Below are 27,024 nucleotides of genomic sequence, written 5' to 3' on the forward strand. Positions count from 1 at the left end.
GGAAGTATGAGTGACGACCCATAACATTCGAGTTTAATCAAGTTGTGAACAAATGAATGTTCATACCTTGCACCAATCAAAAGTTGGTTTATTTATTTATTTATCAAATTACGTACAGAAATAAGGCCGTCAACTCCATTAAATATGAAGATCAATATATGTGCATGATCAAATCCGTCGACGACGAATTCTCAGGTGACCAAACTTGCCGGCACCTGGAGACGAAGCCTCAAAGACAATAGGCAAATAACCTGTAGCACTTTTATATCTCTGCTGGATCTGCAAATTCAGGATTATATTATTGAAAATTATAAAGATTTATATAACAATTTTTTATTATTAAAGAGAGTTTCTCACCTGAAGAATTTGTTCGCTGCTTCTTAAAGAATTTTTGCCGACAACACAAATGGTCCCACCAGATCCACCCCCTGTTATCTTTGCACCATACAAGGTTCCATCTACTGCCCTCGAATTTTTACTGTGTTGCATTTCTTGAACCAGTTGTACGAGCCTGTCTGTCCCATCTGAACCGAGTCCGCAAGCACTGTAACTGTAGTGACACTGTCAAGAAACGAGCTCGTAAGGAGAAAAAACACTAAACGTAATTTAATAGAATTTATCTTGCCACATAGTGTCTAGTTACAACATTAATATATAACTATACCTGGTACATCAACTCTCCCAGAGCAGTCAATTGATCGTCTGAAGTTGCAGATGTAAGTAAAGCCTTGAAAGCCTGTAGTCATATAAAATCACTATGTGTAAGAGCTAAAAGTTTATACAGCAAAATGACATTGAAAACAAATTTTCTTGTCTTTTTTTGGCATACCTTGACTCGAAAATTTTCATATATGGGATGTTTGGTAGCTGCTCTGAGTCCATAAGTTCGCTTATGATCTATTACAGTGACCGAATCGCTGTGGTCATTATATTTCTTCAAGAAAGTCTCGCCAAGCAAGGTTTCAGGAAGTTGCTTAACGTAAAGAGCTTCGTATCTGAATTTGGGTAAACATCGTGTTGGTTAGAATCCGAAACAAGGTGAATGATTAAATTTATAGATCGAGTTTTTGCATTGATACAGAAGCTATAGCGATCAATTAGCATGGAATTTAAATCTTTTTTTTTATTTAGTCGTCCAAGCAGCATATTTTCTTCCCTTTCATACGAGCCTACCACAGTGCAATTCCAAATAATGCAGAAGAAATTTCCAAAAGGTCAACTCTCTAGCAAGCAAGCATGATTTCGAATGGGTAGTTTTTTTTTCTTTTCACCTGTGGGCCGATAAGTTGCACAAGTACTCCAGGGCTGCCTCGGTTTCAAGTAGTTCCATTCCATCCTCTTCCACATCATCAGAGGTTGTTCCATTAGTCAAAGATTGCGATAACAGTTCTGACGCAACCGACTTTATGATTTTTCGGCCCATAAAGGCTCCTATCCTCACAGATCCGTAATCAGCACCGCCAACGCTGCAAAAAGATTCATTATTTCAGATGAAAAGAGAACCACGTAAAAGATATTTCAAGAAAATTAAGAAAATTTGATGAAAAACTATATCAATATTGAGTTTGTAGGTACATTGAATTGATAAAAAAGACCTCCAAGCTAGAACAAGATATAAAACCTATACCTGTGCCTGATTCCAGAATCGATTCCCCAAAATCTTACATGACTTGGAATGTCCACCAGACCCAATACCTCTGCAGGCTGCACCAATTATTACGTGTAATAAAATTTTCTTCTAAATTTTAAAGAAAATGTTGTTTTCCCCGTCAATCCTCAAATACCTGGCAAACCATAGCAAGTAGTTTGTTAGCCTCACCACATGCAGAAGTCATCTGATCCATCACACCACACGGAGCTCCAACTACGTGATTCTCCACCTTCACACATAAGAATATTTACAGAGATTTAAGCATCATAAAGATACAAAAAATACTAGAATAATGCCTATGATGCACGTTTTCAGGATTCAAACCTTTTGGCAGAGCAAAGCAAGATCTCTTGGGTTGATGTTTAATCCTGAAGAAAGCAGATGCTGGCATGGTTAGACATATGGTCGATCAAATAAGAAGCTAGGGAATGATAAGCAGAAGTATATATATGCATAAAGCAACCAAGTGAAGCAGCTAGGGGTCAAATGCATCATGACATAATTTTGAAAAATGGAATAAAATTAATAGCAAATTAACGGAGTAGTTCGAGAACCATGAGCAGCAGCGACTGCAGACATAGTAGCAACCTCCACAGCTGCAGAAGAAGAGACCCCTTTACCTTCCGGCACAGCAGAAGATACCTACAACATTCAGGATAAGCTTAAATTAAAACTCTAACTAATCACTTACTACAAAAGACCCAAAGAAATGTTAAAAAAAAGTGTGGAGCGTGGACAAAGAAAAGTTACACAAATTTGATAAAATTTCTGAAGAACACAAACTAAGTAAAGGAAATCGTGTCTTTTGAATTTATAATTTGTCATATACCAGCATTCTAATACTATTCTCGAAATGTAATCCAAATTCTTTCATCAACACGAGGATGGTTCCGGCAATATATGCAGCCCATCTAAAATGGCAATATGGTTAGTGCAACACATAGGAGACTTTTCAGAAGCAGAAAAACAGACCACGAGTAATATTTGAACCTTTGGGATGGATCTCGAGAAAAAAAACTTCTGGCCGCCTCATACGACATTGGTTGCTCCCCATCCATGAAATCCGACAAATTCATATCAAAGGTTGGTCCACGGTTGCTTAATTCAGATCCATAAGATACCTGAACGAATAATAATAATAACAACAACAACAACAACAATATCAGTTTAAAATATTCAAATTCAAAATCAAATTCTGTTGGCTTAAAAATGATGAAATCAGCATTGCTTCTACAAACCTAATAGATTGATCATATAACTTTATTACTTTCAACTGACACTAAGGATTAACTTTGACATGGTAGCCGCAAATACTGGCCTCAACATCATCCCGTATCATCTGAAGTTAAGATCACAAATTTTTTGAACTATATGAGAACTTCAGTTAAAGGAGAATCACATACGATTTGCAGAACAGGAGTTGGTCCTTGTCCTTTGGCATCCTGCCGGGCCTGAGCATGCTTCCATAGTCTCTGTTTTGTTGGATGAATCTTTTGCACAGCAACATGGCAAGCTTCTCTGATCGGCATCTGTAGATATATCATGACATCATTGACAAAATGTAATCAATGTGGCAGCAGAAACTCTGATATAATAGTAGTTCAGACAGACTACAAGCTTTCCCTCTTATTGTGGTGATCAGTACATCAACTCATGCTTCTTGTAGTGTTATTTATACTGATTTTCTGGAACACAAACTTCGGTGAGCCTGAAATGCCATGTGTATATTTGGTTTTCGTTTCCTGAATTCCGAGAAAAAATATTGTCTGAAACCGAACTTTCTGACAATGATACTTGGAGATTGTAATGAATTTTTGGATTTGTCTTCTCTGAGATTTTTTCTTTTTCTTTTTTGCTGTATATTTCATGAAATGTAAGACTATGTTGGTTATGCAGTGCTTTCAATAATATATATGGCCTTTTCTTGGCAGTGATCGAATAGGAGATAATGTGAAATGGGGTGAAGTGTGGTTTTAGATACAAGATGAAAGTAAGGTGAAAATCATTTTCTTTCATTTTTGAAAAATGAAAACATTTCCCTGACAAAAACAAACGCAGCTCATATTTTTCTTCGGTGGGGTTTAGTCAGTTCAGGAGTGGGGATGGGGTGGGGTGAGATTGGGACTTAGAAGTTGGAGTAAATTCACTTACCTGCAATACAAGGCTTCCAGAGTAGTCTGCAATTCCACCCATAACATCTAGTCTTCCTGGTGCTCTTGCCACGAAAATGTCTTCCTACACCCGACAATTAATATTGCAAAATAACATCTTATATATTAATAGAGCAGCAAGAGTCATCCAACTTCATGGCAATGGATGGAGTTCAATTTTTCATGGTGTCAATGCTATTAAAATATCATCATCTTTATATTTTGGTTTATTTTCTCATGGCATCATTGAAAAATATATTTCCCATATCAAATATAAAACTCAAGCCAGTACTAGCAAACCGAACTGAAAAAAAGATACCTCCCAATTAAAGAGACCAGCAGCAGCTTTCCGCTCCCTGATCTGGTGTTTCTCGGTACCTTTTCCAGAATCATGGACAACATCAAATTCTGATAAGCTGTTCAAGAAACTCACGGTATCAGAGAGACCCAAAAAATCTCCATGAAGAATCTCAAAGTCCTCGAGGTATCTAGCAAAAGAGACAAAATGTTAAAGTAAGAATACATTCGACACTTGAATGGGCAATGAAAAATTAGGATTATTGATGGAAAAAGTCACTTACGAAGGCATAAGAAGATTATCTTCATCAATTTCAGCAGTTGGAGAACCCGTACGAAGACCAAGTTCAGTTTCAGCATTTGCATACCAGTCTGGAATGCTTAGATCTCTTCCAGGAACTCTTTGGAGTTGATACCCAAGAACAATAGCATCCTGTAATCTCCTAGCCCCGCTAAGCTAGAGCTCAAGAAATTAGGACACAAAAATAGAGAAGAGACAATCAGGTCAAAATCATTACACGGACTCTCAAAAGGTACCATACATATCATCTTGGCATGGTAGAGAGAAAATGTGCAGGTCAATACCAAGTTAATCTCACCTTGTTGGATGTATAATTTTTCCCTGAAGCTGTATCTTGCAAAATATTAGCTGCAACCTGGAAGTAGTAACCAAATCAGAGCATTACATTTTCATACAATTAGAAACAAATATAAACAGCAAGACCAGCTTTTCAAAGTCATGTATGAAGAATTTTTTTGTTTTCAACGAAGATAAATAAACACAGATGCACAAACAAAAATGTAGCACCATTATATTAAAATATAACTGATTGTCTTGGAGGATTAGTCTGATGTCACACAAATAATTCGAGTTCAAATCAGGATAACGTCCATTTGAGAAAAAATAATAATTTTGTTTTCATGAACTCCACCGAAAAATAAATAATCAAAACGTCTTCAGTGATGAGCCAATTTAGTTGCACAGTCTGAGGAAAAAGTATCATGTATCAGCAAAAACTTGGTAAAATAAAGCTTATTAGAGACAATACTATCTTTAACTAACCAGCTTGCAATACATCCTCCATCTTAACGAAATATAGGAGCAATGGAAGCACAAAGAAGAGAAATGATATTAAAGTGGATCATTTCTAATCTTGATGCAAATGAGAAAATTTTTCCATTACTAAGGTGAACAAATCATGATGCTATGATCCATAAAGCCATTTGTTTGCCGATGATGTTTATCAAAATAGGCTCGAGAGAATGCCAGTTTCTGGACTTCACCAAGGAAGATTTTCAAACATTAAAGGAAGATGAGGTACCTCACCACCGTTGACTCCTCCCTCATAGCAAGGTTTCAAACTAATCGCACGTTCCAGGTACGGTCTCCAGTGTCCAGTCAGTAAATCCCTTCTAATCATCTCAACTCCAGCTTGATAGAACTGATAACCGGTCATCATATGTTCATTGATCCAGTGAAGAAACAATTGATTTCAGAAAAAGGCAAGGACAACAGCACTAAAAATTAAACCTCAAGCATATTTCTCAAGAATGGCTCCTCATTGAAGTAGTCCCTACGTACAAAGACGAATGGTATCTTGAATGCCAGAGACTCGCTGACTGTCCCATATCCAATTTTTCCTGATGTCAAGAAAACGTAGACTTATAAACTGCTTGAAATTGAAAACGTACCATACATTGAAAAACAAGCTCCATAACTCACCAAGCATGCAGTCAGATGCAGCAATCACATCCGGGGTGTATGTATCTTTTGCTAGCTTTATGAAATTTGGAGGAAAGACCTGACTATCAGAAGCACCACAAACCTAAACCAGAAAGAAACTAGCATATTATTCTTCATCGCTGAATCCCAGAAACATCATTCAAGCACCAAGAATTCACTAATATAGTTCAACAAAGATACCAGACAAAGCCATCCATGAGGCAGGTACTCCTCCTTTAAAGTCCAACCAGCCGGCTGCAAATCACGGCTACGTTATAATGTGGGAATGAGTGCAAGTAAATGCAGACATGAGGGCAGAAAACTTTCAACATGATATCCACACAAAGCAAGAAAAAAATAAAAATGAATGTAAACTAATATTATTCAAATGTAAGTATTATGTGCAGCAGATAAAGCACTATAGAAAATCCAATAAATCAAAGTTCATCGTGGGTATTGTCATATTAGGGACGGATCACAATTAAACGTGATACAACTACAAGTAACAAGATTTAACAACAGCTGTTAATGCAGGACACGTAGATTTTACCACATAAATTGGGTAATAATAGGTTCTGTGAAAAATATGATCATGTTTTTTGGTTATAAATATCTACAGAGAGAAAAATCAATTTGCGGCCCATAACCTATCCACAGTTCTGGTAAAAAATCTTCACAAAGTGACTGTTTACCTGTCCACCAAAGTTAAGAATAACGACCTTCACATCTTCCATGATTCCAAGTTCTGTCCGCACCTGGAATGTAATGATAAAGTAAATGAATGAGGCATGAAAGTGGCATATGTTCACATTATTTTACAAATTATAAGTTGGTTGTTTCTTTCACATACCTCCTCACGTGACTTGTGTAATCTCCTCACGACCAATGGAACGTCTATTGCATCACGGAATGCAGGCACTATAATACGCAAATCCATGTGAAAGGTAATATAAAAAATAGAACTCTTCATCCCCTTATTTTACGGTTAATGAAGATTCAAAGAAGAAAATTAAATTGATAATTTGTTTATGTTTTCATACTCGGGCAGTATCCTGGGAGGCGAATAAGGAATTCACAATGTGAATAATCCTCTGCAATCTGAAAAGTCACATGATTAAATTGGAATCAAATGAAAATAGAGTACCAAGAATTGTAATATGAACAATAGACAGTAAATGGTTCAAGTGTTTCCAGAGCAAAAATGTCGAGAGAATAATTGACTAAATTATAGAGTGGAAACACCTAATATCAAATAAATTAAAAGACTAAAGCATATGAAAATGCTTTTGAAGGTATTAATTGCAATCTTTCCCTAACAGCCCCTCACTGCCCTAAAATCACAGCCACCAAAAAGGAGAAAACAGGATCTAAAAATGGTAGTTAGTGGCATGTTGCAACCTTATCATGTATTCCATTTAAGATCTTACATTGACACTGAACAACGCCAAAAAATATACATAAAAGATCAATAAATAGTAAAGGCTTGAAAGATGGCTTTACTACGACTGTACGTCACCTGCCAAACTATGGATCGGTGATGATAACCAGCAGCCATCACGTATTCAGCATATATGAAATCCCAGCTGCAGGCAGATATTAAATGTTTGAGCACAATACAAGGATATTAGAAATGAAAAAAAAAAATCAAAGGAGGATATAAAAGGAATTAGATGAGTAATGGTATCAACAATATACTCTACACAGATCAAGCTCAAGGCGTCTAGAGTTAGTGATTATAATGCCATGAATTAAAGTTAGAAGACCAATCGATCAATGCTCTCAATCAAGGAAGAGAGCGTGTCTTGGAAGTTTACTAGAGACTGTCAATGACCATTCTTAATATTCTTAGTCACATAGAGAACAAGCAGATCTTTATACGTCATGAAAATTGCTGGCACAAATTTATTTTCAACCATGTTCCACTTGAGAGTTTTCAGAGTGTGTGTGTGTGTGTGTAGATATACACATATATTGTGTGTTGAGATCTTTACACACACACACACACACATATACACACACATACATATATATAATGTGTATTGAGAGGAGTGGAGAGATTGTAACCTAAAATTGGTAACACAAACAGACCGAATTCCAGCATCAGCAGCAGCCCGACAAGCAACTGGAACAACATCTGATACCTATACTTAAACAAGCATGTAAAACGACAATGCAAAATAAAACAAAATAAGCTCTTGCAGAAGACATCTGAATGAAAATATGAAGTATCACGGTTTTTGAAAAATAAATAGTAGTTGATTTGGTGCAAAGCAGGATGGGAGTCAAAATGCTTTCAAGTGAAACTGTTCGCATGAAGAAAAGATCAGCTGATATCGCTTACTGCTTGATGGCATTCACATTTCCTTAATTGTTAGAACAGTTAATCAATTAGACAGTTAATTGGTTAAATCAATTGTTAGTTAAGTCAGGTTTCTATAGACCATAAATATGAAAAGAAAGCACTGCACTCTGTACAAGAACACTAAGACATTTTCTACTCAATGCTGTACCGTTACATTTCTTTTCAAGATTCTTTCCACTTCATTCTTTGGAACTATTATTAATTCAGATTCATCTATATGCATCTGCAAGTTTTTAACAGAAACCATGGACAAAATGTCACTACTTCAGGTTTTTGTTATGTACATTTAAATTTTTATTACATAAATTCTTTCCCTAAAAAGAAATTGTCATTCTTGCACTTCCTTCTTGCATCTCTCCCCAATACTCCCAAGATAAAACAACATTTATACAATCATCGTGAATTCCCAAGATAAAACAAAATTTCAACAATCTTCGTGGATGAATAAATTTTGGCGAGGTTTATTCATCACAGGAAAAATTTTACCACTAGATCTGCCTTGATGGACTTCAGCCATTCCACTTCTGTCATCAAAATAGCATCACGAGGTGCAACGGCTGTCTCTGAATACTAAACCAATGAATATGAGGTAACTGGTTAGCAAAAAAGGATACGAGGGTCAATACCGATTATGGATGGATGAAACTGATTTCTTTATCATACGAATAACTAAATATACCTTCTCTAGAGAAGCAAGACGATCAACTGTCAATGCATCTGCTTGAACTGCTCCACAGTCTAAGAGCACCTACAATTATGGAAAATTAACTCTTGAGAGGATAAGATTGGAAAAGAACATCTGAAGTAAAAGATTATCATGGAACAGTGCCTGAATAAAGAGACCTTGCGAATAAAGAGTCGAGGAGACTCTATCTCAGTTGTAAAAACATATTCTGGTGCACCAGTAACCACATGAACATCATGCCCAGCATGAATGAGATGTCGAGCAACCTAAAAATGATTCAAGAGCTCAAAATGAACATAGCATAAAACGGATCAAGAAACAAAAACCAAAAAATTTGTCATGTTCCTAACGTAGTACTTCAACTGGATGTAAAGGGAAAATGATTAACTCATATGCCAAATGCCACCATTTGGTAATTAATTATTGATTTCCGAACAAATGCCAATCAATCTCTTGGAACAACTTTGTGAATGTATCTTCCTTAGAAATCAAAAGGATCCAATTCGAGCAAGTTCCTAATTCAAAAATTAAACCGGTTGGAATCGAGATAATTTGTTTAATTTTGAATATGTATGGGTTCTGATACCACTACCAAAGGTACAACATTGAGCAACGCGTGAACATGAAAAAAGGATGTTTGATCATTAATTACGTAATGGATTAATAATGAAAAGTCAAGCTAAAGGAAAAATTAATACCTGAAACTGCACATTTATGTGTTTTGACAAATTGATCAATTTAGACCTTAAAGAATATTCCAAATTAATGTGAACAAGAAAAAGGTTTCTCTGTGAACAAAACCGAACAACTACGAATAATCAAAGGAAAAAAAGTAACAGATGATCAATGACCATGAACCAGAATTCTTCAATCAAGAAAATAACATGAATCAACAATTGAAAAAAAAAAAAGAAAAAAGAAGCAAGAATCAACAAAGTCAATAAAAGTTCCATCTTAGTACCCACCACACCCCACAACCCATACCCTAAAAAAAATGTCTTCTTCAAGAAATCACAAGCACACAAACCTCAACAACCCGGGTGGCATGGCCAAAGCCATGGCCAGTGACATAGTAAGCAAACACCAAAGGATGCTTTCTTGATTCCTCTGAAACCATCCTTGCTGAAAAGACGAAGAATAAAAAAAATTGGCTTTATGCAAATGCGTAAATTGTTGGGATTTCAAGAAAATCAAGCAATAGCACTTTTGTACATCCAACGCTTTCTTGGGAATAGTTTTTACTTTTCAGTGGCTGGGGTTCTGATTTGACGTCAGGAAGAGTTTTCCTCGTTGACGATTATTAGTATAATCTATTGGACTTTCCGAGTGGGATCAAATTTCGCTTGATTACGTATCATCATACGAGGATTTTGGCGTTACAGTACTAGGAAAATCCACTCTGGGTCTTTTAATTTAAAAAATTGAACTTTCCTTAATATAAAAAACAATAAAAAATATATTTTAATCTCGAATCGGATTACACTAAGGGTAGGTCTCTCGTGAGACAGTCTCACGAGATTTTTATCCGTGAGACTGGTCAATCCTATCGATATTCACAATAAAAAGTAATACTATTAGCATAAAAAGTAACATTTTTTCATAGATAACCCAAATAAGAGATCTGTCTTACAAAATATACGATCCGTGAGACCGTCTCACACAAGTTTTTACCTTACACTAATTAGAATGGATTCTGAGTTGAACTTTGAATATAGATTTTGCCGATTAATAATGGATTTTGCTTATTCATTGTCAATCCCTTTTAATTAAATATGACATTTCATTTCCACATCTTTTAAATTTTCTTTTTTCAAATTAGAAATTAGAATACTCATTGTCAGAGAAGAATCATTCTTCTTAACTATCAGATGAAAGCTTCTGTTTGTTTCAAAATTATATTAATAAATGAGCCAAAAAAAAGAAAAAATTTATGTGATATTTATGCAACGTGCGCCTCTATTTGCAAAGTGTGGGCCACATTATGTTATCGGTTTTCAATACAAGAGTACTTTTATAGTTTCACCGTTAATATGTAAATAAATAAAATATGAATTTAAAAATTTATTAATTGTTTAAATGTTAACGAAAAAATTGTGATCAAAATTCATTGAATACATCCATAAACTATCTTGGTCATTTTAATTGATGGACAAAATTATCTTTTTTTTCCAATAAAAATTATTATAACAAAGTAAATTCTAAAAAAACTAAATCATTTGTCAATAATATTTAATAACTTAGAGATTTTAAAAAATTAGTTATGTTAAAAATATGTAATATCGTGGCTAGTATATATAATATGCATAATATATATTAGTAAAAGATGCATACTCGTTGTATGTGTTATTATTATTTTCAATTTGATCAAATAATATTAAACAATTAACACGGAATTATTTTTAATTTAGAAGATTTGTTAGATTTAAAAAGAAAATTTTGTTTAGATTTTTTCTATATAAAATATGGAGTGACTTGAAGATGTTTTTAATATGATAAAAAAAATAATTACAGAATTAAATATTTTAGTATCGTTTAACGTAATTACTCTAAGAGATTTTTATTTAATAATATAATATAGAAATATAGATATGTCATATGATTTGTATTTTTTGAATCTTATTATTTATTTATTTTGAATTGTAAAATGGTAGACAAGTGTCTCGTCAGAACAGATAACTAACGAAAATCTGTCGCTGAACAAAGTAGCGGTAATGCAAGCGTAGACCCGCCAAATATGGAGCTCCCTCACTGGGAGATAAGCACACAGAGAGGGAGAGAGGCGCGCTTCTGCTTCTTGTTCTGAAAAACAATTTATTGAAATTCCATATCTTCCAGATTATCCCACAAGGGTGATATTTGAATCTGCAAATATCACAATTTTCCCTGAAAACTTGAGAATAATAAAGGGGTCCTTCGTGTTCTTTGCTTTGTTTTTGTTGTTGTAGTTTTTTTTCCTCGTTAGTAAAAAGGCAGCATTTTGAGGGATAGGAAACTTGAAAGAGAACGAAATGTGGCCTCCCCCAGTTAATCATGGAGAAAGGATGCCTCCATTGCCGAGGTTATTTGCTGTGGCTATAGACAGGGATAAAAACAGTCAAATTGCCCTTAAATGGGCTGTTGATAATCTTATTGTTAAAGGCCAGACTGTGATTTTGATTCATGTTAAGCTGAAACAATCTGTTCCTGGATTGCCCGCACCGCCCTCTTTTGCTACCCCCTGTAATCCTCTATCTCTTCATTTTATGTTTATAATTGCCTATTTGTTTGTGTCTCCATGTATTCTAGAGCACAATGAAGTGTTGTAGGTTTGTGGTAGCTTTTATGTGCAACGGATTCTTGAGGGCAAAACATTATTCTTGCTGTGTTTTGTGTTTGTGCATGGAGTTTTTGGGATTCTTGCTCTCAAAGTGAGGTTGAAATTGTGTAATTATAAAATCCTACTTTATATATGACTACATTCGTTGAGGTTTGCTTGATTTCCATGTTAAAGATTTTTGAAGAGATGTTAGCTTGAAAAGGCACAAACAAAAGTAACAATCGCCACTTTTTTCGGGAAGAATGTACATAGTCTGTGTCACCATGTAGAAGTTTGTTTGCTTTCCATGAAGACATGTTTTTCACAGTTTTTAGCCGCAAATAACGTATACCATTCCCATCTTTGGCGCAGGGCCTAATCAGATTTCTGAAGCCAGTGATGAAATTGGAGATGATATACAGTTAAGGGAACTGTTAGTTCCTTTCCACGTCTTTTGTATGCGCAAAGATGTGGGTACTCAAGATTTGGGCATTTTAGCTTTTCGTTTTTTTGGTCGTGAGAAGAACCTTGAAAATGCAACCATTTCAATATGAATTTGAACACGGAAAAAGAATAGTGACATACACAAGTATACAACTCTACAATTATTTTTGTAGTCCTAAACTCAGTCTCAGCTTTCTAAATTTTTGTTTTACAGATACAATGCTATGATGTTGTGGTAGACGACACCGATGTAGCTGGAGCAATAATCGAATTCGTAAAGCAATCAACAATTGATGTGTTGGTTCTCGGTGCTGGGAAAGGCAGCATCTTCAGGTATTTTTTTCTCGTGGATGTTCTTCCTTGCATAATTACTTCTAACTGAGTTTATCTTCAATAAATCAGATGGTATTTTGGAATTGTTTTTTGTCTACTCTTTATTATTTAACTGAGTAAAAACCTAAGTAGCCTTTTTCAAAAACAGATTTAAGACTAAAGACATTCCCGGAAATATACTAAAAGGGGTGCCAGATTTTTGTACCGTATTCGTCATTCACAAGGGGAAGATTTCATCCACACGGGCTGCTTCCCGTCCCACCCCATCCATCCTCAACCCATTACGGAACCAAATACTAATTCAAGCCCATAGAAAATCAAATGCATCAGAACCACCAGTGTCGTCCAACAGTGATTCACGAAGTTGGTTTTTTTTTTTCCAAAACACTGGCTCTGCAGTTATCTTTTTTTCATTTCTCACAGTAATGGGTTCAATTCTGATTCATATGCAGGTTCCTTTTCAGTACACTCTAGGCCAGGATCCGAACTTCCAATCCATGCCAAGCAAAACGAGGCAAACTTTATCAAGTATGTCTTAACATGTGTAGTCATATTCTTTATTGACAAATCAGTTAGAACTTTGAATGCATTTTCCACATATTGTCGCCGCTTTCTTGCTTAAATAGAAGCGAGATAAGGGTGGTTGATATTTACGCTGAAATCTAACTTTTAACCATGGTTGCTGCAAAAAGGTCACCATTCACTCATCGGAAGGCTCCCACTGGAAAAGCATATGAAGTATCTCCACCAGAAACTGACATATCCTTTGTCAGTTCTGCGAGGCAGAGTCTTGATGTGTTCCCTTCATATTATGAGCGCTCGGAAGGTGCTCCTACTCCTCCAAGGCTTTCGGGAATATCGGACATAGATTACCCAGGGTTCAATTCATTGCAAATTGAACGAAAGTCAGTGGACACAGCAACCCCACCAGAATTGTTCCTTGACTCAATTGAAAACGATAAAGCAATCACAGCCCAGACAATGGTAAGGTTACCGACATTAAGATTTACATGCATATATTATCTGTTTACCTGCAAAGATTGACCCTGTCACCTTGCTAGATGCTACTGAGTTAAAGAAAACTTGCATGATTTCCTCATAGCTTATTCTATTTGTACTCATTTTTGAAGTCTTTCCTGTTTGTCTACATTTACTATTGAATTAGTATTAGCATGAAGACATGGCTCAGATTTGATAATATTTACAGGAGGAAGTAGAAGCTGAAATGAGAAGATTAAAGCAGGAACTCAAGCAAACAATGGATTTGTACAGTACAGCGTGCAAGGAAGCACTCTCAGCAAAAGAGAAGGCATGGAAATTTTTTTGTTTCCTGGACTCCTGGATTCTGTTCCAAGAGTCTATATAAATTCTTTTCCATTGTAGGCAAAGGAGCTTCAGCGTTGGAAAATTGAAGAGCAGAAGAGATTAGAAGAGGCAAGATTATCAGAAGAGGCAGCATTGGCTCTTGCAAAAAAAGAGAAGGCCAAGTCTAGGGCAGCCTTCGAGCATGCTGAAGCATCTCGGAGGATAGTCGAACTGGAAGCTCAAAAGAGGATCAATGCAGAAATGGTCATAAAAGAATCAGAAGATGAGTCTAGGGTACTTGACGCTCTGACTCAGTCAGATTCCATGTACAGAAAATACACGATCGAAGAGATTGAAGCTGCTACAGAATATTTTGCACAATCCAGAAAGATTGGAGAAGGAGGGTATGGGCCTGTATACAAGTGTTATTTAGACCACACACCTGCTGCAGTGAAGGTTCTTCGACCTGATGCTACTCATGGAAGATCACAATTTCAACAAGAGGTATGCGGATGTAAATAAATTTTCAGATGAGAGAAAGGTATGGTGTAGTTTGAACATCTCTAACAAAATTAACATGGTCATAGCAATTTCATGCAATTAAGTTCCAGATTCTCTCCATCTTTGGTCTTGATGTTATCTAGAAATCATGCATTTAGAATTTATTATTATTGACGTAAGTGTACAGTTATATGTATTGGGGAACACAATTCTTCTACAGCTATGGGGATCAATATTTGAATATGATGTTTGGGTGGTTGTTTGTTTTAAACAATTTAAGCTGGCGATTATCACCAATTGTAGTTTCTGGTCTGTACTACAATACGATTCTCCTAAGGTTTCTCTTTCGCACAAAGTGGTGTTGAAATAGAAAATATAGATATCAATTGTATATGAAAATTTCTCCTCGACTCCTAAATGACGGTGCTTTGCAGTCGTCATTAGATTTAACTTCTACCGGTCTTCCTACTTTCCATGTTAACAAAACTGTCCCTAAAGAGACTTATTTTCAATCACATAATTCATTTCTTATTTGACACCAGGTTGAAATTTTAAGCTGCATAAGACACCCCCACATGGTCCTACTTCTAGGAGCCTGTCCAGAATATGGTTGCTTAGTTTATGAGTACATGTCCAATGGAAGCTTGGAAGATCGTTTATTGAGGCATGGTAACACTCCTCCGCTATCTTGGCAGCATAGGTTTCGAATAGCTGCAGAAATTGGCACTGGCCTGCTCTTCCTCCATCAGACCAAACCAGAGCCACTGGTACATCGCGATCTCAAACCTGCCAATATTCTTCTTGACCGCAATTATGTCAGCAAAATCAGTGATGTTGGCTTGGCTAGACTTGTCCCTCCATCTACATCTGACTGTGTTACTCAATATCGGATGACATCTACAGCTGGAACTTTCTGCTACATAGATCCAGAGTATCAGCAAACTGGTATGCTTGGCGTAAAATCTGACATATACTCCCTTGGAATCATATTCTTACAAATTCTTACCGGCAAATCCCCGATGGGTCTAACTCATCATGTTGAAAGAGCTATCGAGAGAGGTGCCTTTCCTGAGATGCTGGATCCATCTGTGCCTGACTGGCCAGTTGAAGAAGCTTTGAGCTTAGCTAAATTGGCGCTTAAGTGCTCAGAACTTGGAAGAAAAGACAGGCCGGATCTTGGAAAAGTCGTTCTTCCTCAATTGAACAAACTGCGAGAACTAGCGGAAGATGCCATGGCAAACTCAGTGCCATGCAGTACAAATCCCTCACCCACTCACAGTCAGGTTTCCATGTCTAAAGTAAGTCTGGGTACATTATCTTGCAAATTAATCCTTCTGTATCTTACATAATAAGAATGCTAATCGGGATCCTGGTTCTTGGTAATCTATGGTTTTCCTTATAATTCTAAATCCATAAAAATCCGTGGCATGGTTATTTGCTTTAATATCATTAGGTCTTGCACAAATAGGCCAACGCTGAATAATTGCCAATTTTCGAGAATGGTAGATATAAACTCATATTTCACCGAAGATATGGTCATTTCATTTTGTTGTTTTCCTGAGATGCTGGACAAATTAGTACTAGAAGAATTTGTGGGCTAAACTTCATTTCTGTGAATTCTAGCCTCTAATGTGTTATGCCAAATTTTTTTTTCAGGAAGACTTGAGTTATCCACCATCTCCACAATCAAGCATGGGGAGCTGATATATCGTAAGATGCATCGACCGCATGAGAAGTAGTTGGGGTGTACACGGAACGAGGAACACAATTTTGACGACTGATCTTTGTTTTTTTTGGTTATATGAACATATCATCAACGGTCTCTTGTTAAAAGTATAACTACACTGGGAGAATCAAGAAATCAAATCATTCCTAATACATTCATAAAAGAACATCAAGTACATCCTATCAACTCATGCTCGATGTACGAAGATTTGTATTTTCGGAAAAATATCTTCAATGCATTGTCTCTCTTTATCATTACTTGTGTATCATGCTTGGCTTTAGTTTTTGCATGGTACTTCTGTAAATTGTTCAGAATCAGTTTCATTTATTCTAGTTTTGCAGAAAGAGAGAATCTTGATTTATTTTGTAGAGGATAACAGCAATAAAGATTCTTGATTCATCATGCAGATAAATCGAAGGCTGGAGAGATTATTAGCTCATGTCCTGTATCCTACCTTATATCGACGCCTCATTTAGACCAATGCAGTCGAAAATCTTTTACTTTTAAATATCGTGCCGACATTTGGTTTACATCCCCTGCAATGGGAAACATGCGCAGTACGAGCCACTTTGACAGGACAGTTAATTCAAGAGACCAATGAATATTTGATTTATTCATACATATGAAAATAATTTTTTGCATATCTGATTTTCGTTATATTATCTTCTTTTTTTCTTTTTTTTTTTAATCGGTATATGAATAAGTTTATGGATAAAAAAGACTTTACTATTCAATGGTCATACCAATAAATAGCAAAAGATGATGATATCTCACATATACTTCATTTCTGGACTTTGAAGTATAGTTTGTTACAATAGATAATATAGTTATTGATAAATAATCCTTCTTATCTCATGTTTGTTACCTTTTTAGAAAGTCCATGATAATATCATGGGCCCGTGATAAATAATTTTATACAAGGATAAAATATCACTTTTATGAGATGTGATACTTTTAATTTAATGATAAAAACACCACAAATGACTTAATTGTCTTCAATATATAAAAATCTTAAACCTTATCGTTCTCTCATTTTACCGTCCCATCAAATAAATATTTTTATTTATTTATATATATTATATAATATGATAATTATATAAATGAACTCGAGATAATTATATAAATGATTTTTATAAATCTCAATAAAATTATTAGTATAACTCGATTAACCTTACAAATTGATATTTGACTTGACTCACAAAATCAATTGCTCAATTATCATATTATATAATATATAAAATTAGGTAAAAATAAATAAATCATGCAAGCACGGTAGGCGCATGAACAGATAAAAAATATGATCTCAAGCAACAATTTTGAAATTATAAAATTTATAATGATAAGGTTAATTTTGTCATTACAATCTAATATATAAATTTAATCACTCTTATTAAAATCATAACAAACATTAAATATAATATTCTAGCCTTATTTATCATTAATTTATTTTTATATTATATATTACGTGTTTCAAACCATGCATGAGAGTAGTCCAAAAAGAGCTATCACTGCAATTACATAAAGCAGTTACTTCCCAATAATGGCGAGAGTTTTCGAAAATTATATCGAGAAGCAACATATAAGCGAGGGATATACTAGTTTAGCAGGATGTAGTAGTACAATTCGGTGAACTAGCTCAACAGCTGTTCGAACAAATGTCCCGCCGAATTATCCTCTAATTCTTTTGAAGTGTGACCGGACGTGAGCAGGGATGAGGGAAGAAGCCACTGCTGGTTCTTTGATTTGTGTTTTTGTTTAATATGCAAGGCTTTTTCGTGATTTCCCTCACAAAGACCTGGTAAGATAGCTTCAATTCGAAGATTTAATTGCTCCGTGTTTGTGTACATGATCTTTTTGAGATGATATGTTTGCTGATACAGCACACGAAAACACGAGTAAACATCTCCAAGAACCACATTACACAAATGAAAAGATGGTGAAAGAAAGTTGATAATTTTAATTATTTGCTTTTTACCCTAGCAGGATCTCAATTATTATCTTCATATATTGTCAGATTGCAGAAACATTCGTGCATATTGATACCATACATCATTGGAATGCTTAAGGTGAATTTCTTTTCGCCTGAGTTTTTGCTCCATCTTCTTATACGCTTCAACAAATATTCGATTAAGTTAAACGAATCCAATTCCTGTTGATCACCAATGGTCACCTACTGATAACAGATCGATGGATTAATACTCTTCTTTACAATGATCTCATCATAACCTACCTGAATCTTTCTCAGTCAAACACTTCTCTCTTCTGTTCACTCACATGCTTCAGCATCCAGCCACTCCCAATGATCACACATTTCCTTCTGTTCTCAAAGCCACAGTTTCTCTCAAAAAATCGTCTTTTGCTTCATCAGTGGGCCGCTCCTCTCACGCACAATGTGTCAATAGAGGAGTATTACACAACCATTTTGTACAAGCATCCTTTTTTTTCTCTTTTCTCAGAGTATGGAGATCTGAGCAGTGCCTGTAGGATGTTTGATGAGATGCCTCGACTGTGTATTGTTTCATATAATGCAATGCTCGCTGCATTTGGGAAGCGTGAGGACATGGGACTGGCTGTTTCAATGTTATTTAGCATGCCCGAGAGAGGTGTTTATTCGTGGACGAGTGTGATCAATGCATACATGAGAAAAGGGCGTTTTAGGGAAGCAATTGCCTTTTTTGAAGAAATGATGGTGGATGGGTTCGTTATTGGTGGTCTTTTACAGCCAAATTAGGCTACCTTTGTAAGCATGCTCTCTGCTTGTGCGAATTTGGATGATGCATGTGCATTATGTTTAGGAAAGCAAGTTCATGGATACTTGTAGAGGAATATGGAGTCGAGTGTTTTCCTCGGAACATCATTGATATCTTTTTATGGGAAAACATGCTGTTTAGATTATGCTATCAAAGTTTTTGATTGGATGACTGTGAAAGAGGCATGTGCTTGGAATGCAATTATTTGTTCTATGGTGTCAAATGGAAGGGAAAACAAGCCTTACACATGTTTGAGGCAATGAAAGATTCAGCATTCTACCCGAATGAAGTTACTTTTGTTGGGGTCCTTTCAGCCTGAGCTCGAACAAAGCTTGTGGACTTGGGTCTGGAAATGTTTCGCACTATGACACGTGATTTTGGTATTGTCCCAAATATGGAACACTATGGGGGTGTGGTGGATCTTTTGGGTGGCTTTTAAAGGAGGCATGTGAGTTTGTGGGAAGCATGCCTTTTGAGGCTGCTGCGTCTGCCTGGGGTGCACTTTTGACTGCTTGTCGAGTTTATGGGCCTGTTGAGTTGGGAAACACAACGAGTTCTTTAGTTGGAACCGCTGCATTGTGGACAATATGTTGTGTTGTCGAGCATATATACTGGGGCTGATAGATGGGACGATGCTGCTGTTTTGAGGCAAGCAACAGTGGATGCTGGAAGCTTTCAGTATGGAGACGAAGCGTGAATTGGATTTTTAGGTTGCATTTAAAATTTAATCTCCATTGCTTGTTGCTTAGCATCGAAACAGAGTGAGAGTTCTAGTAAATACTCATCGCATGAACTGCAAGTAATTTTCAGTGTCAAGCTCTCAACTTTGTCATCTCTTTTTATTTTTTGCCGTCGTCTAATGATAGTATCTTTTTTTCCGTTTAAAAAAAAAAAGATACAAAAGCTTTAGCGCAAAAGCATCTCTTTAAAGTTGTTTGCTGTGAAATATTGTGTTTGACTGGATTTTTTTTAAAAAAAATTCTTGAAAAAAAAAAAAACATCACAACTCAAAAAATATTACTTCTAAAATTTTTTTGCAGTTTATCTCTGAAAATAATTTTTTTGCAGTTTATCTCTGAAAATAAATTTTTTTTTTTTAAAGAGAGACTATATTCACTGTTCTTATTTTTTATATATAAATATACATATATAAAAGGCTACTTCACCGTTTTATCGAAGCATATAACTGTTTACACTGTTCTATCTAAGCATATAAATGTTTATATAAAAAAAACACTCGTTTTTATAAAAACATAAAACTCTTTTTTCTCAATTTGGTGCGCGCGCACGTGTGTTTAATCTAATCACAACTTTTTTTCATGTTAAGGTGCTTGTGTATCTAACTGGCATATTACTCTTTACCAGTTTTGATCTCCAAAACAGCTAATTCATAATAAAATAAATAAATAACCAGAGTACTCCAACATCCAGTACAAATTGAACATCATTGCTGATGCAATTACAGTCGGAAAAGCCCTAGAGTATCAGCGAAAACAATAACAAGTTAAAAGCTAATAAAATGAAATACTTTAGCAGCCTAAAATGAAATACTTGGCAGCCTAAATTACTACTCGATCATATTGTCCTAAAACAGAACTTGTGGAAGATCTTTCCTAAAATAGTGTACAGCGTAGTTGAACTAATAAACAAAATTACATCCTCATTTACTTCTTCTCTTGCTTCGTCGGAGGTTCCCACCTGATTTTTTCTCTTGTGGCTTTCCATGCATAAAATCAGTCTTTCCATCTGTTGACGGCTGAATCATCTCTTCTGATAACTCTTCACGTTGCTTGCTCAAACTATTCTGAGAACCACTTGCAATGCTAGCGGTTTCAGTAACAATAGGAACTTCTACACAAGTTTCGGTCGAAAGCTCACATCTGCCCTCCAAATTGCCAGCATTCAGCAAATTATTCTTGTTGGTATCGTGGCTATCCTCATTGTCTTGCTCGTGGTTTTGGCTAGTAACACCTCCAGCAGACAAACTGAGAAGTAGAACCAGTATTAGTTGTAAGAATGGATGTTATGAGAGAAATAGTGTGGCATCCTTTCACTATCGGAAGAAGAGAGCAATTTTACATTACCTAGTCTGAGATAGGGAAAAACCATTTACTTCTGGTGTTCCGCCAATTTCAGTAACCTTGTTTTCTGGAGGTCCCTCTGAATCTGTAAAGAGATAGAGGAGAAGAGGACATATACAACATAAACACGCACACTGTCTCAGAAACTCTGCTATACAAATTAATACAACATGAACACGCACACTGTCTCAGAAACTCTGCTATACAAATTAATCAACACCACAATGACTTGCCCACTTGTGGTAAACTGTGACCAACTGATATTTTGCAAGTGCTCAAGAACCTTGACTTTTTAAAATCGTTCTTTGATAAGAGATGGTGCTAAATGTGTTGTGTACACGGATTGATGACAATAGGAAATATGAAACTCTTCAAATCACCTAGTATAAACCCAACTATTTGAGCTACGTGATGGTTTATTTTAGCCCCTCTGCCATGTCATTTGGCTTGTTGTGCTATCCTCAACACTTCTTTGGATTTTTTACAGCCAAACGGCCGATAAAAGCCACTTGTGTGTAGTCTCCAAACGATGCATGATTTAGGGTCCAAATTTCAATTTTAATTAATCTCAAAATAACTGAGAAGTGAAAAAGGAAACAACATAACAGAACCTAACAAGCGCAACCTACAGGCTACACAAAAGGAACTACATTTAGATCACATGTAAGGCTTAGCTGATATTTCCTTTTCGATTCTCTATTCAATAGTTATCAGCATTCAGCAACAAAATAAATTTAACTAAAATTCGAATACAATTAATAAAGACTACATACCAGCATGGAGCTCCTCAGGTTTGGAACTGGTAGGGAGTGGGAGTTTGAGTGTAAAGCTTTCACCATCAATTTGACCAACTTTTGAATCCTTTAAGAAGAAATAAACTTGAAGGTCTAAGACACTAACAAGTGCAAGTTAAAAGCTTTTAGTGCTAAATACTTATTCCAGATCCAGTTTATAGTTCTACATGATTATATATTAATCAACAGCTTATAAAGAGTATAAAAAACTCAACAACTACCTCATTATTTCCTGAAGAAAGATTAGCTGGTTTGGTTGACAGTGCTTCACTTGCCTTGCCATCTTGCCTCGACTCCAAAGCTGACCAAAAATCAATGTTTTTAAATGCATGTTTCTGTTAGTTACACTTGTTTGACATATAAATTAGATCAATATTATTTCAGAAAACATAGCTTGCCAGTGACTAGCTGAACATTCAGACAAGATATAAACCAACCTGCAAGGACAGGATCAGAACTCACTCCAGCATCCATCAACACACCTATTTGGTGAGTTTTCCTAAAAGAATCTGGCTCGATAGCTTTCTTTTCCATACCCTCCTGCCTACTTGTTGCAATAGCAAACAATGATGGATCAATCCTGGAAGATGGAGTGCGAAGCATATCTTCAGTTGCTTTTGCGCGCACTCTCCGTAATTCTTCTTGGATATTCCATGATCCAGATGTAACAGAATTCCGTTTCTGCAACATTTCGATAAACACTAAAAGTCTAAAACAAAGGTTAATAAATAGGATGACCCGAAACAAGTGCAAACAAAGTAAATAAAAGGACAAAAAGAAAAACATCATCCATATGACATATCCCTGCATAACTAATATACATTTTTTTGATCATATAAGGACAGAAAAAAGATTATGAGATTAATAAATTTGTTATAAACAGCAACATTTTTTGTAAACAAATTTATTTTTCAGCTATCTATGTGTCTTGATAAATCGTTGCTGTGATGGCCACAAAACACCCTGAATTTTGGAAGGACAGACTCAATAGACCCTTCAACTTGAGTTTGAAAATACACCGGCACACCTTCAATCTTTTTTCAGATACTTTATTTAATATAGTAATCAAATTGTTGATCAAACTGACCATACGAGAAGTTCAGAAGCAGAAGATACTAGATATACTGACACAGGTAACACATTTATAGTTCCAGCCCCAAAAACAATTCGGATGTTTTCAAACGAAAAAAGAGTTAAAGGTTCAGTTTTCAGCAATCCACGAGGTGACTTGCTTTCCGGATGCAGGAACAGAAGTATAAAGGGGAAATAATCAGGCATGCACCTTTGACGAAGACAAAGAGTCATGGCCAACTGAATATGATGTTCCTTCCTTGATCAACTCCATTCTTGTTGTCAAAGGGGTGCTTAACTCAATTAGCTTCGTGGGAGATGCCCAAGGTGGCCTGTCTCTCATATAGGATCTGGCCACATCAAGAGGAGAACCGCCCGCACTATTGACCTGCATTATTAGCATAATCAAATCATCAGATAACATTATCCTAATACCAAGATTTCTTTGTAAAGTCAAGAACCAATCTGACTCAAAAGGGCGCAAAAGTGACATCTTTGATGTCAAAAATGAAAAATAAAATCTGTTTGGGTATAAAATACGTAACAGAAACATAGAAAGTGAAGGTAAAAAGATAAATAGTCAAAATATTAGTGGTTAACAAAAGATCATCCAGCATGTAGTATGTATCAAATATCACAAAAAGGTTATCACTAACATGTTCGGTCCCAGAGGGGTTGGGATCACACGTCCCTTCATCTGTATTTTCCACTGAACTTGGCCCCATTTTCTTCTCTCGAAACCATTTTTTCGCTTCCAAAACTGCTTCTTTATACATATCACCAACTTCTATAAATGAAAATAAGAAATATATCAAATAATGAGAAGAATTCACCCCAGGACGAATATAAAATTTCTTGTAAGGCAATAACCATTGTCTGTCATTTTCCCAGGATGGGAAGCAATTCTTTTCTCTGTTTCCATCGACCAATCAATAACTCGTGACTTAAGAAGTTCAGTCAACCTATCACATTCTTCCCTGATAAAAGATGAAAATAACAGTAAGCAAAATCAACTACGTCCATAGTACAGCCAATCAGATTATTGTGAACATTTGTGCCCTTAAAACATTAGCAGTTTAGCACATGCCCAATGGATACCACTAGCGAGGTTCAAGTACAGCATAAAGGGTCCTGGTATCTAGTCATTGAGTTCTACCAGCATAAGTTACATCTCAACTCTATAAAACCGATAAACATAACTAACACCATCAAACTAAATGCATGAAAGATAATTATTCATTCTTGAGAAAAAAAAAAGCAATCAAGTTCAAAGCCTGAGCAGCAGAATCTTGGAACGAAGTTCTGTGGAAGTAAAAAAGACACAGAAGAAAGCAAAAGATTCTAAAAGTTTCAAAGTTTGGAGTCCCGTGGATAGATTCAAATAATAACTTCATAATTTAAATAATTTTCAGAAACCTGACCTGGCACAATTATATCTTAACAACTATCACTTCTTATCAGAAAGAGAAATGGAAAAAATAACGAATGTTATAAAAGAAAAAAAAATAATTACGAACTAGAACCACAAAATTTCAAGCCAGGTACAAATACCTCAAAGTTCTTGTGATTACCTTGAGAAAGTCTCCTGCATTATAAGTTGTTCAATTATCCGTTTTGTTTCAATCCTCTGCACACAAATATCAAGGAACCATCAGCGGAAAATGATAGAGGATATCTTTGAGGCATTTCAATCATCAACATTTAAAAGAATGGTAGTACAGATTCTGTTTTCTGGTTATGAAAAGATTTCAAACTCGAGATACAGATCTCAGTATAGATCGTCCATCAAGAACGCACAACATGATACGAGACTCTAAAACAATCTAAATGATGCCAAGTTATTCTACTGAAATTGGGGTTCGGATATGAGTTAACTGACTGCCTGATCAAAGAGCTGGGAAGATCATGTGTTGTTGTGCTTGGATTCTTTTGCCGTGACAAGGTTTGTATTGATAAAAAGATTTAACAAAGGAACAAAAAGACAAAAGGTAAATGCAAACTATAAATTCCATGAAGAGAGGAATCTTTTCGTATCCTCAAGATACCGTGAATCATCCTTCTAACACTTCTTAGACTTAAACTAAACAAACCATGAATGATATCAACCACAGCAAATAATAAAATCTGTCCAATCCCTCTAATATAAAATTAGAGTATTTCCCTTCTGGCAGAACCATTTTTCTTTGTTGCTGTAGACGATGATGCATAACACACATAAATAGAAACATGACACCTAGTCAAAAAATGGGGGATCCACCAATGTTAATCTTAACATTAATATGGTGCAACAGTAGTATTATAAGATAAGAGTGAGGTTACCTCATGCAAGGCCTTATCTCCATCATAAGCATCTTCATCATTGTCAATACCATCTTTTGCCAAACAAAAAAGATAGAGAAGAAAAGAAGTTACAAAAACACGAGTAAGTCAAACAATGTACATGAAAGAGAGTAGGTGAAAGTGGAAATAAAAAATGACCTAATAAACCCACCACCAGTACACATTTATCAAAATTATCACTAAGAGGAACTCTGCAAAAGCAAGTTTAAGGCTTTCATGGTGTAATATGCTTATGACATAAACTCAACGTCATAAAACTACATAATACATCTTATATAAAGTCAAAGCGTATAAAAAATCATTGCCAGCTTTGTTTTATAGAGTGACGAATAATGACGATGTGCAATCTAAAGGATAACCATCCATTGAAGCGCTCACGATAATAATCCCAAATGTATCCATAAACTTCTATCAATGGCTCCTTTTTCCGTGACTTAGGTTGCATCACATCTACTTTACCTAACGGAAAACAAAAAACTGTAGTGAAGAGGATCAAGAATATCGGGAAGTAACATTTCACGTGCATTTGGTAGAAATTAAATCATTAATAGCGCATAATTGAACACAAAAAAATAATTGAAACCAAGAGGCGCGGAAAGGAAATTATAATTTTAAAAAAACCCCAAACAGAAGTGAATGCGTACCAGCACCTGAGTCCTCGTCTTCATCTTCTTCTGAAGATGAAGACTCGGAGTATAAAACACTCGCAAGTATTTTTCCAGCGCCAGAAGCTATGGCGCGGGCGGATGGTAAAACTCTGCCAGAAAACCAATTAGGGCTTTTACCAGGCGGAGGCTGCGAGGGCGGGCGGTCATACGGGGTGGTAGCGAGACGCTGCTTCCTCCTATAAGCGACAATTTTTCCGCCGGCACCGGATCGAGAATCTGCCATTTGGAGGAAAATGGGAATTTTTGAAATGGAAAGATCGGAATTCGTTTGTTTCAGGACATTACGGGGTTAGTTAACTTATGCTTTTGTACGAATTTTTATTTTCCAATTTTCCCATTTTTGTTTATTCGTATTCATATTTATTTTCACATTTATTTATATTATTTTTGGACAATGCTTTGTATATTTACTGCTTCAGAGTTGTATTTGTTATTATGATTATAAAATCAGGATCCATTTTTTTAATAAAAATTGTGATTCTTTGATTTTCCTTTGCAAATTAATAATCCGAAGATTACAAAAGAAAATAACACCATTTGTTATGTTGTAACAAATCTAACCTAATTTTAAAAAAAACTAGCTCACTCACTCACTCACTCACGTAGAGGCCAAAATTAAACTATCGTGTTTGTTTAATATAATATTTCCTTTTTAAGTTTGTAAATTATAGCATAGAGTTATTTTAAAGCTTAGTTTTCAATTGTTGGAGTTGATACTTTACTTGGTTACTTGGTTAAGAAACATATAAAAGTGTCCAATCATAGAAATTTGCATATAATATTTTCTAAAAATACATATTTTACAATAATCTACACTATATTTTATTCAAAATGATAATATTGTTATC

The 27,024-nt window shown here is 35.5% G+C and overlaps 3 protein-coding genes and 1 pseudogene across 6 annotated transcripts; 2 read left to right on the forward strand and 2 right to left on the reverse strand.

The window, feature by feature from the left end:
• Positions 1–5: 5 nt before the first annotated feature.
• On the reverse strand, positions 6–10,209 carry LOC140970295 (L-arabinokinase-like). 2 transcript variants are annotated; one of them, XM_073431949.1, is made up of 29 exons: positions 9,896–10,209; positions 9,027–9,134; positions 8,863–8,931; positions 8,670–8,753; positions 7,886–7,962; positions 7,338–7,404; positions 6,862–6,919; positions 6,672–6,739; positions 6,514–6,576; positions 6,023–6,076; positions 5,822–5,924; positions 5,630–5,739; positions 5,421–5,540; positions 4,698–4,754; positions 4,383–4,555; positions 4,121–4,289; positions 3,803–3,886; positions 3,055–3,180; positions 2,642–2,772; positions 2,481–2,562; positions 2,206–2,293; positions 1,976–2,019; positions 1,785–1,880; positions 1,628–1,704; positions 1,272–1,466; positions 830–995; positions 665–736; positions 358–561; positions 6–279 (listed from the first exon to the last, which is right to left on the reverse strand). In XM_073431949.1, exons 1-29 carry the CDS (start codon positions 9,983–9,985, stop codon positions 169–171), a joined length of 2,946 nt encoding a protein of 981 aa, XP_073288050.1. In that variant the 5' UTR covers positions 9,986–10,209; the 3' UTR covers positions 6–168. The 2 variants fall into 2 exon arrangements, with proteins under 2 accessions (XP_073288050.1, XP_073288051.1); XM_073431950.1 differs by lacking the exons at positions 9,027–9,134; positions 9,896–10,209 and having other exon boundaries at positions 8,670–8,776; positions 8,863–8,933.
• A 1,315-nt stretch (positions 10,210–11,524) lies between these two features.
• On the forward strand, positions 11,525–16,729 carry LOC140970327 (U-box domain-containing protein 35-like). 2 transcript variants are annotated; one of them, XM_073431998.1, is made up of 11 exons: positions 11,525–11,717; positions 11,814–12,087; positions 12,536–12,633; positions 12,822–12,940; positions 13,089–13,303; positions 13,393–13,468; positions 13,633–13,924; positions 14,148–14,249; positions 14,324–14,749; positions 15,289–16,044; positions 16,403–16,729. In XM_073431998.1, exons 2-11 carry the CDS (start codon positions 11,877–11,879, stop codon positions 16,448–16,450), a joined length of 2,343 nt encoding a protein of 780 aa, XP_073288099.1. In that variant the 5' UTR covers positions 11,525–11,717; positions 11,814–11,876; the 3' UTR covers positions 16,451–16,729. The 2 variants fall into 2 exon arrangements, with proteins under 2 accessions (XP_073288099.1, XP_073288098.1); XM_073431997.1 differs by having other exon boundaries at positions 11,525–12,087.
• A 1,800-nt stretch (positions 16,730–18,529) lies between these two features.
• On the forward strand, positions 18,530–19,919 carry LOC140970323 (putative pentatricopeptide repeat-containing protein At1g10330; annotated as a pseudogene).
• A 683-nt stretch (positions 19,920–20,602) lies between these two features.
• LOC140970328 (protein KAKU4-like) lies at positions 20,603–26,469 on the reverse strand. 2 transcript variants are annotated; one of them, XM_073432001.1, is made up of 11 exons: positions 26,159–26,469; positions 25,488–25,540; positions 24,740–24,795; positions 24,039–24,145; positions 23,825–23,955; positions 23,380–23,556; positions 22,535–22,778; positions 22,319–22,398; positions 22,077–22,164; positions 21,307–21,388; positions 20,603–21,207 (listed from the first exon to the last, which is right to left on the reverse strand). In XM_073432001.1, the coding sequence occupies exons 1-11, from the start codon at positions 26,397–26,399 to the stop codon at positions 20,883–20,885; spliced, it is 1,584 nt and encodes a 527-aa protein (XP_073288102.1). In that variant the 5' UTR covers positions 26,400–26,469; the 3' UTR covers positions 20,603–20,882. The 2 variants fall into 2 exon arrangements, with proteins under 2 accessions (XP_073288102.1, XP_073288100.1); XM_073431999.1 differs by having other exon boundaries at positions 26,153–26,469.
• Between the last annotated feature and the right edge of the window lie 555 nt (positions 26,470–27,024).

The sequence above is a fragment of the Primulina huaijiensis genome, unplaced genomic scaffold (assembly GCF_012295235.1).
Source record: "Primulina huaijiensis isolate GDHJ02 unplaced genomic scaffold, ASM1229523v2 scaffold5453, whole genome shotgun sequence".
Lineage (NCBI taxonomy): Eukaryota > Viridiplantae > Streptophyta > Magnoliopsida > Lamiales > Gesneriaceae > Primulina > Primulina huaijiensis.

Bases quoted from the DNA above. Each gene is read 5' to 3' on its own strand.
- LOC140970295 (XM_073431949.1), bottom strand. From the start codon at position 9,985: ATGGTTTCAGAGGAATCAAGAAAGCATCCTTTGGTGTTTGCTTACTAT. The intron at 5,925-6,022 runs GTATCTTTGTTG...TTTCTGGTTTAG, and splicing joins CTCATGGATGGCTTTGTCTG to GTTTGTGGTGCTTCTGATAG. The intron at 4,556-4,697 runs GTGAGATTAACT...CTTGAGCTCTAG, and splicing joins AAAATTATACATCCAACAAG to CTTAGCGGGGCTAGGAGATT.
- LOC140970327 (XM_073431997.1), top strand. From the start codon at position 11,877: ATGTGGCCTCCCCCAGTTAATCATGGAGAAAGGATGCCTCCATTGCCG. The intron at 12,634-12,821 runs GTGGGTACTCAA...TTTGTTTTACAG, and splicing joins TCTTTTGTATGCGCAAAGAT to ATACAATGCTATGATGTTGT. The intron at 13,925-14,147 runs GTAAGGTTACCG...TAATATTTACAG, and splicing joins CAATCACAGCCCAGACAATG to GAGGAAGTAGAAGCTGAAAT.
- LOC140970328 (XM_073431999.1), bottom strand. From the start codon at position 26,399: ATGGCAGATTCTCGATCCGGTGCCGGCGGAAAAATTGTCGCTTATAGG. The intron at 24,146-24,739 runs GTAATCACAAGA...ATCTTTTATCAG, and splicing joins ATGCAGGAGACTTTCTCAAG to GGAAGAATGTGATAGGTTGA. The intron at 22,399-22,534 runs GTTGGTTTATAT...ATTTTTGGTCAG, and splicing joins TTCTGATCCTGTCCTTGCAG to CTTTGGAGTCGAGGCAAGAT.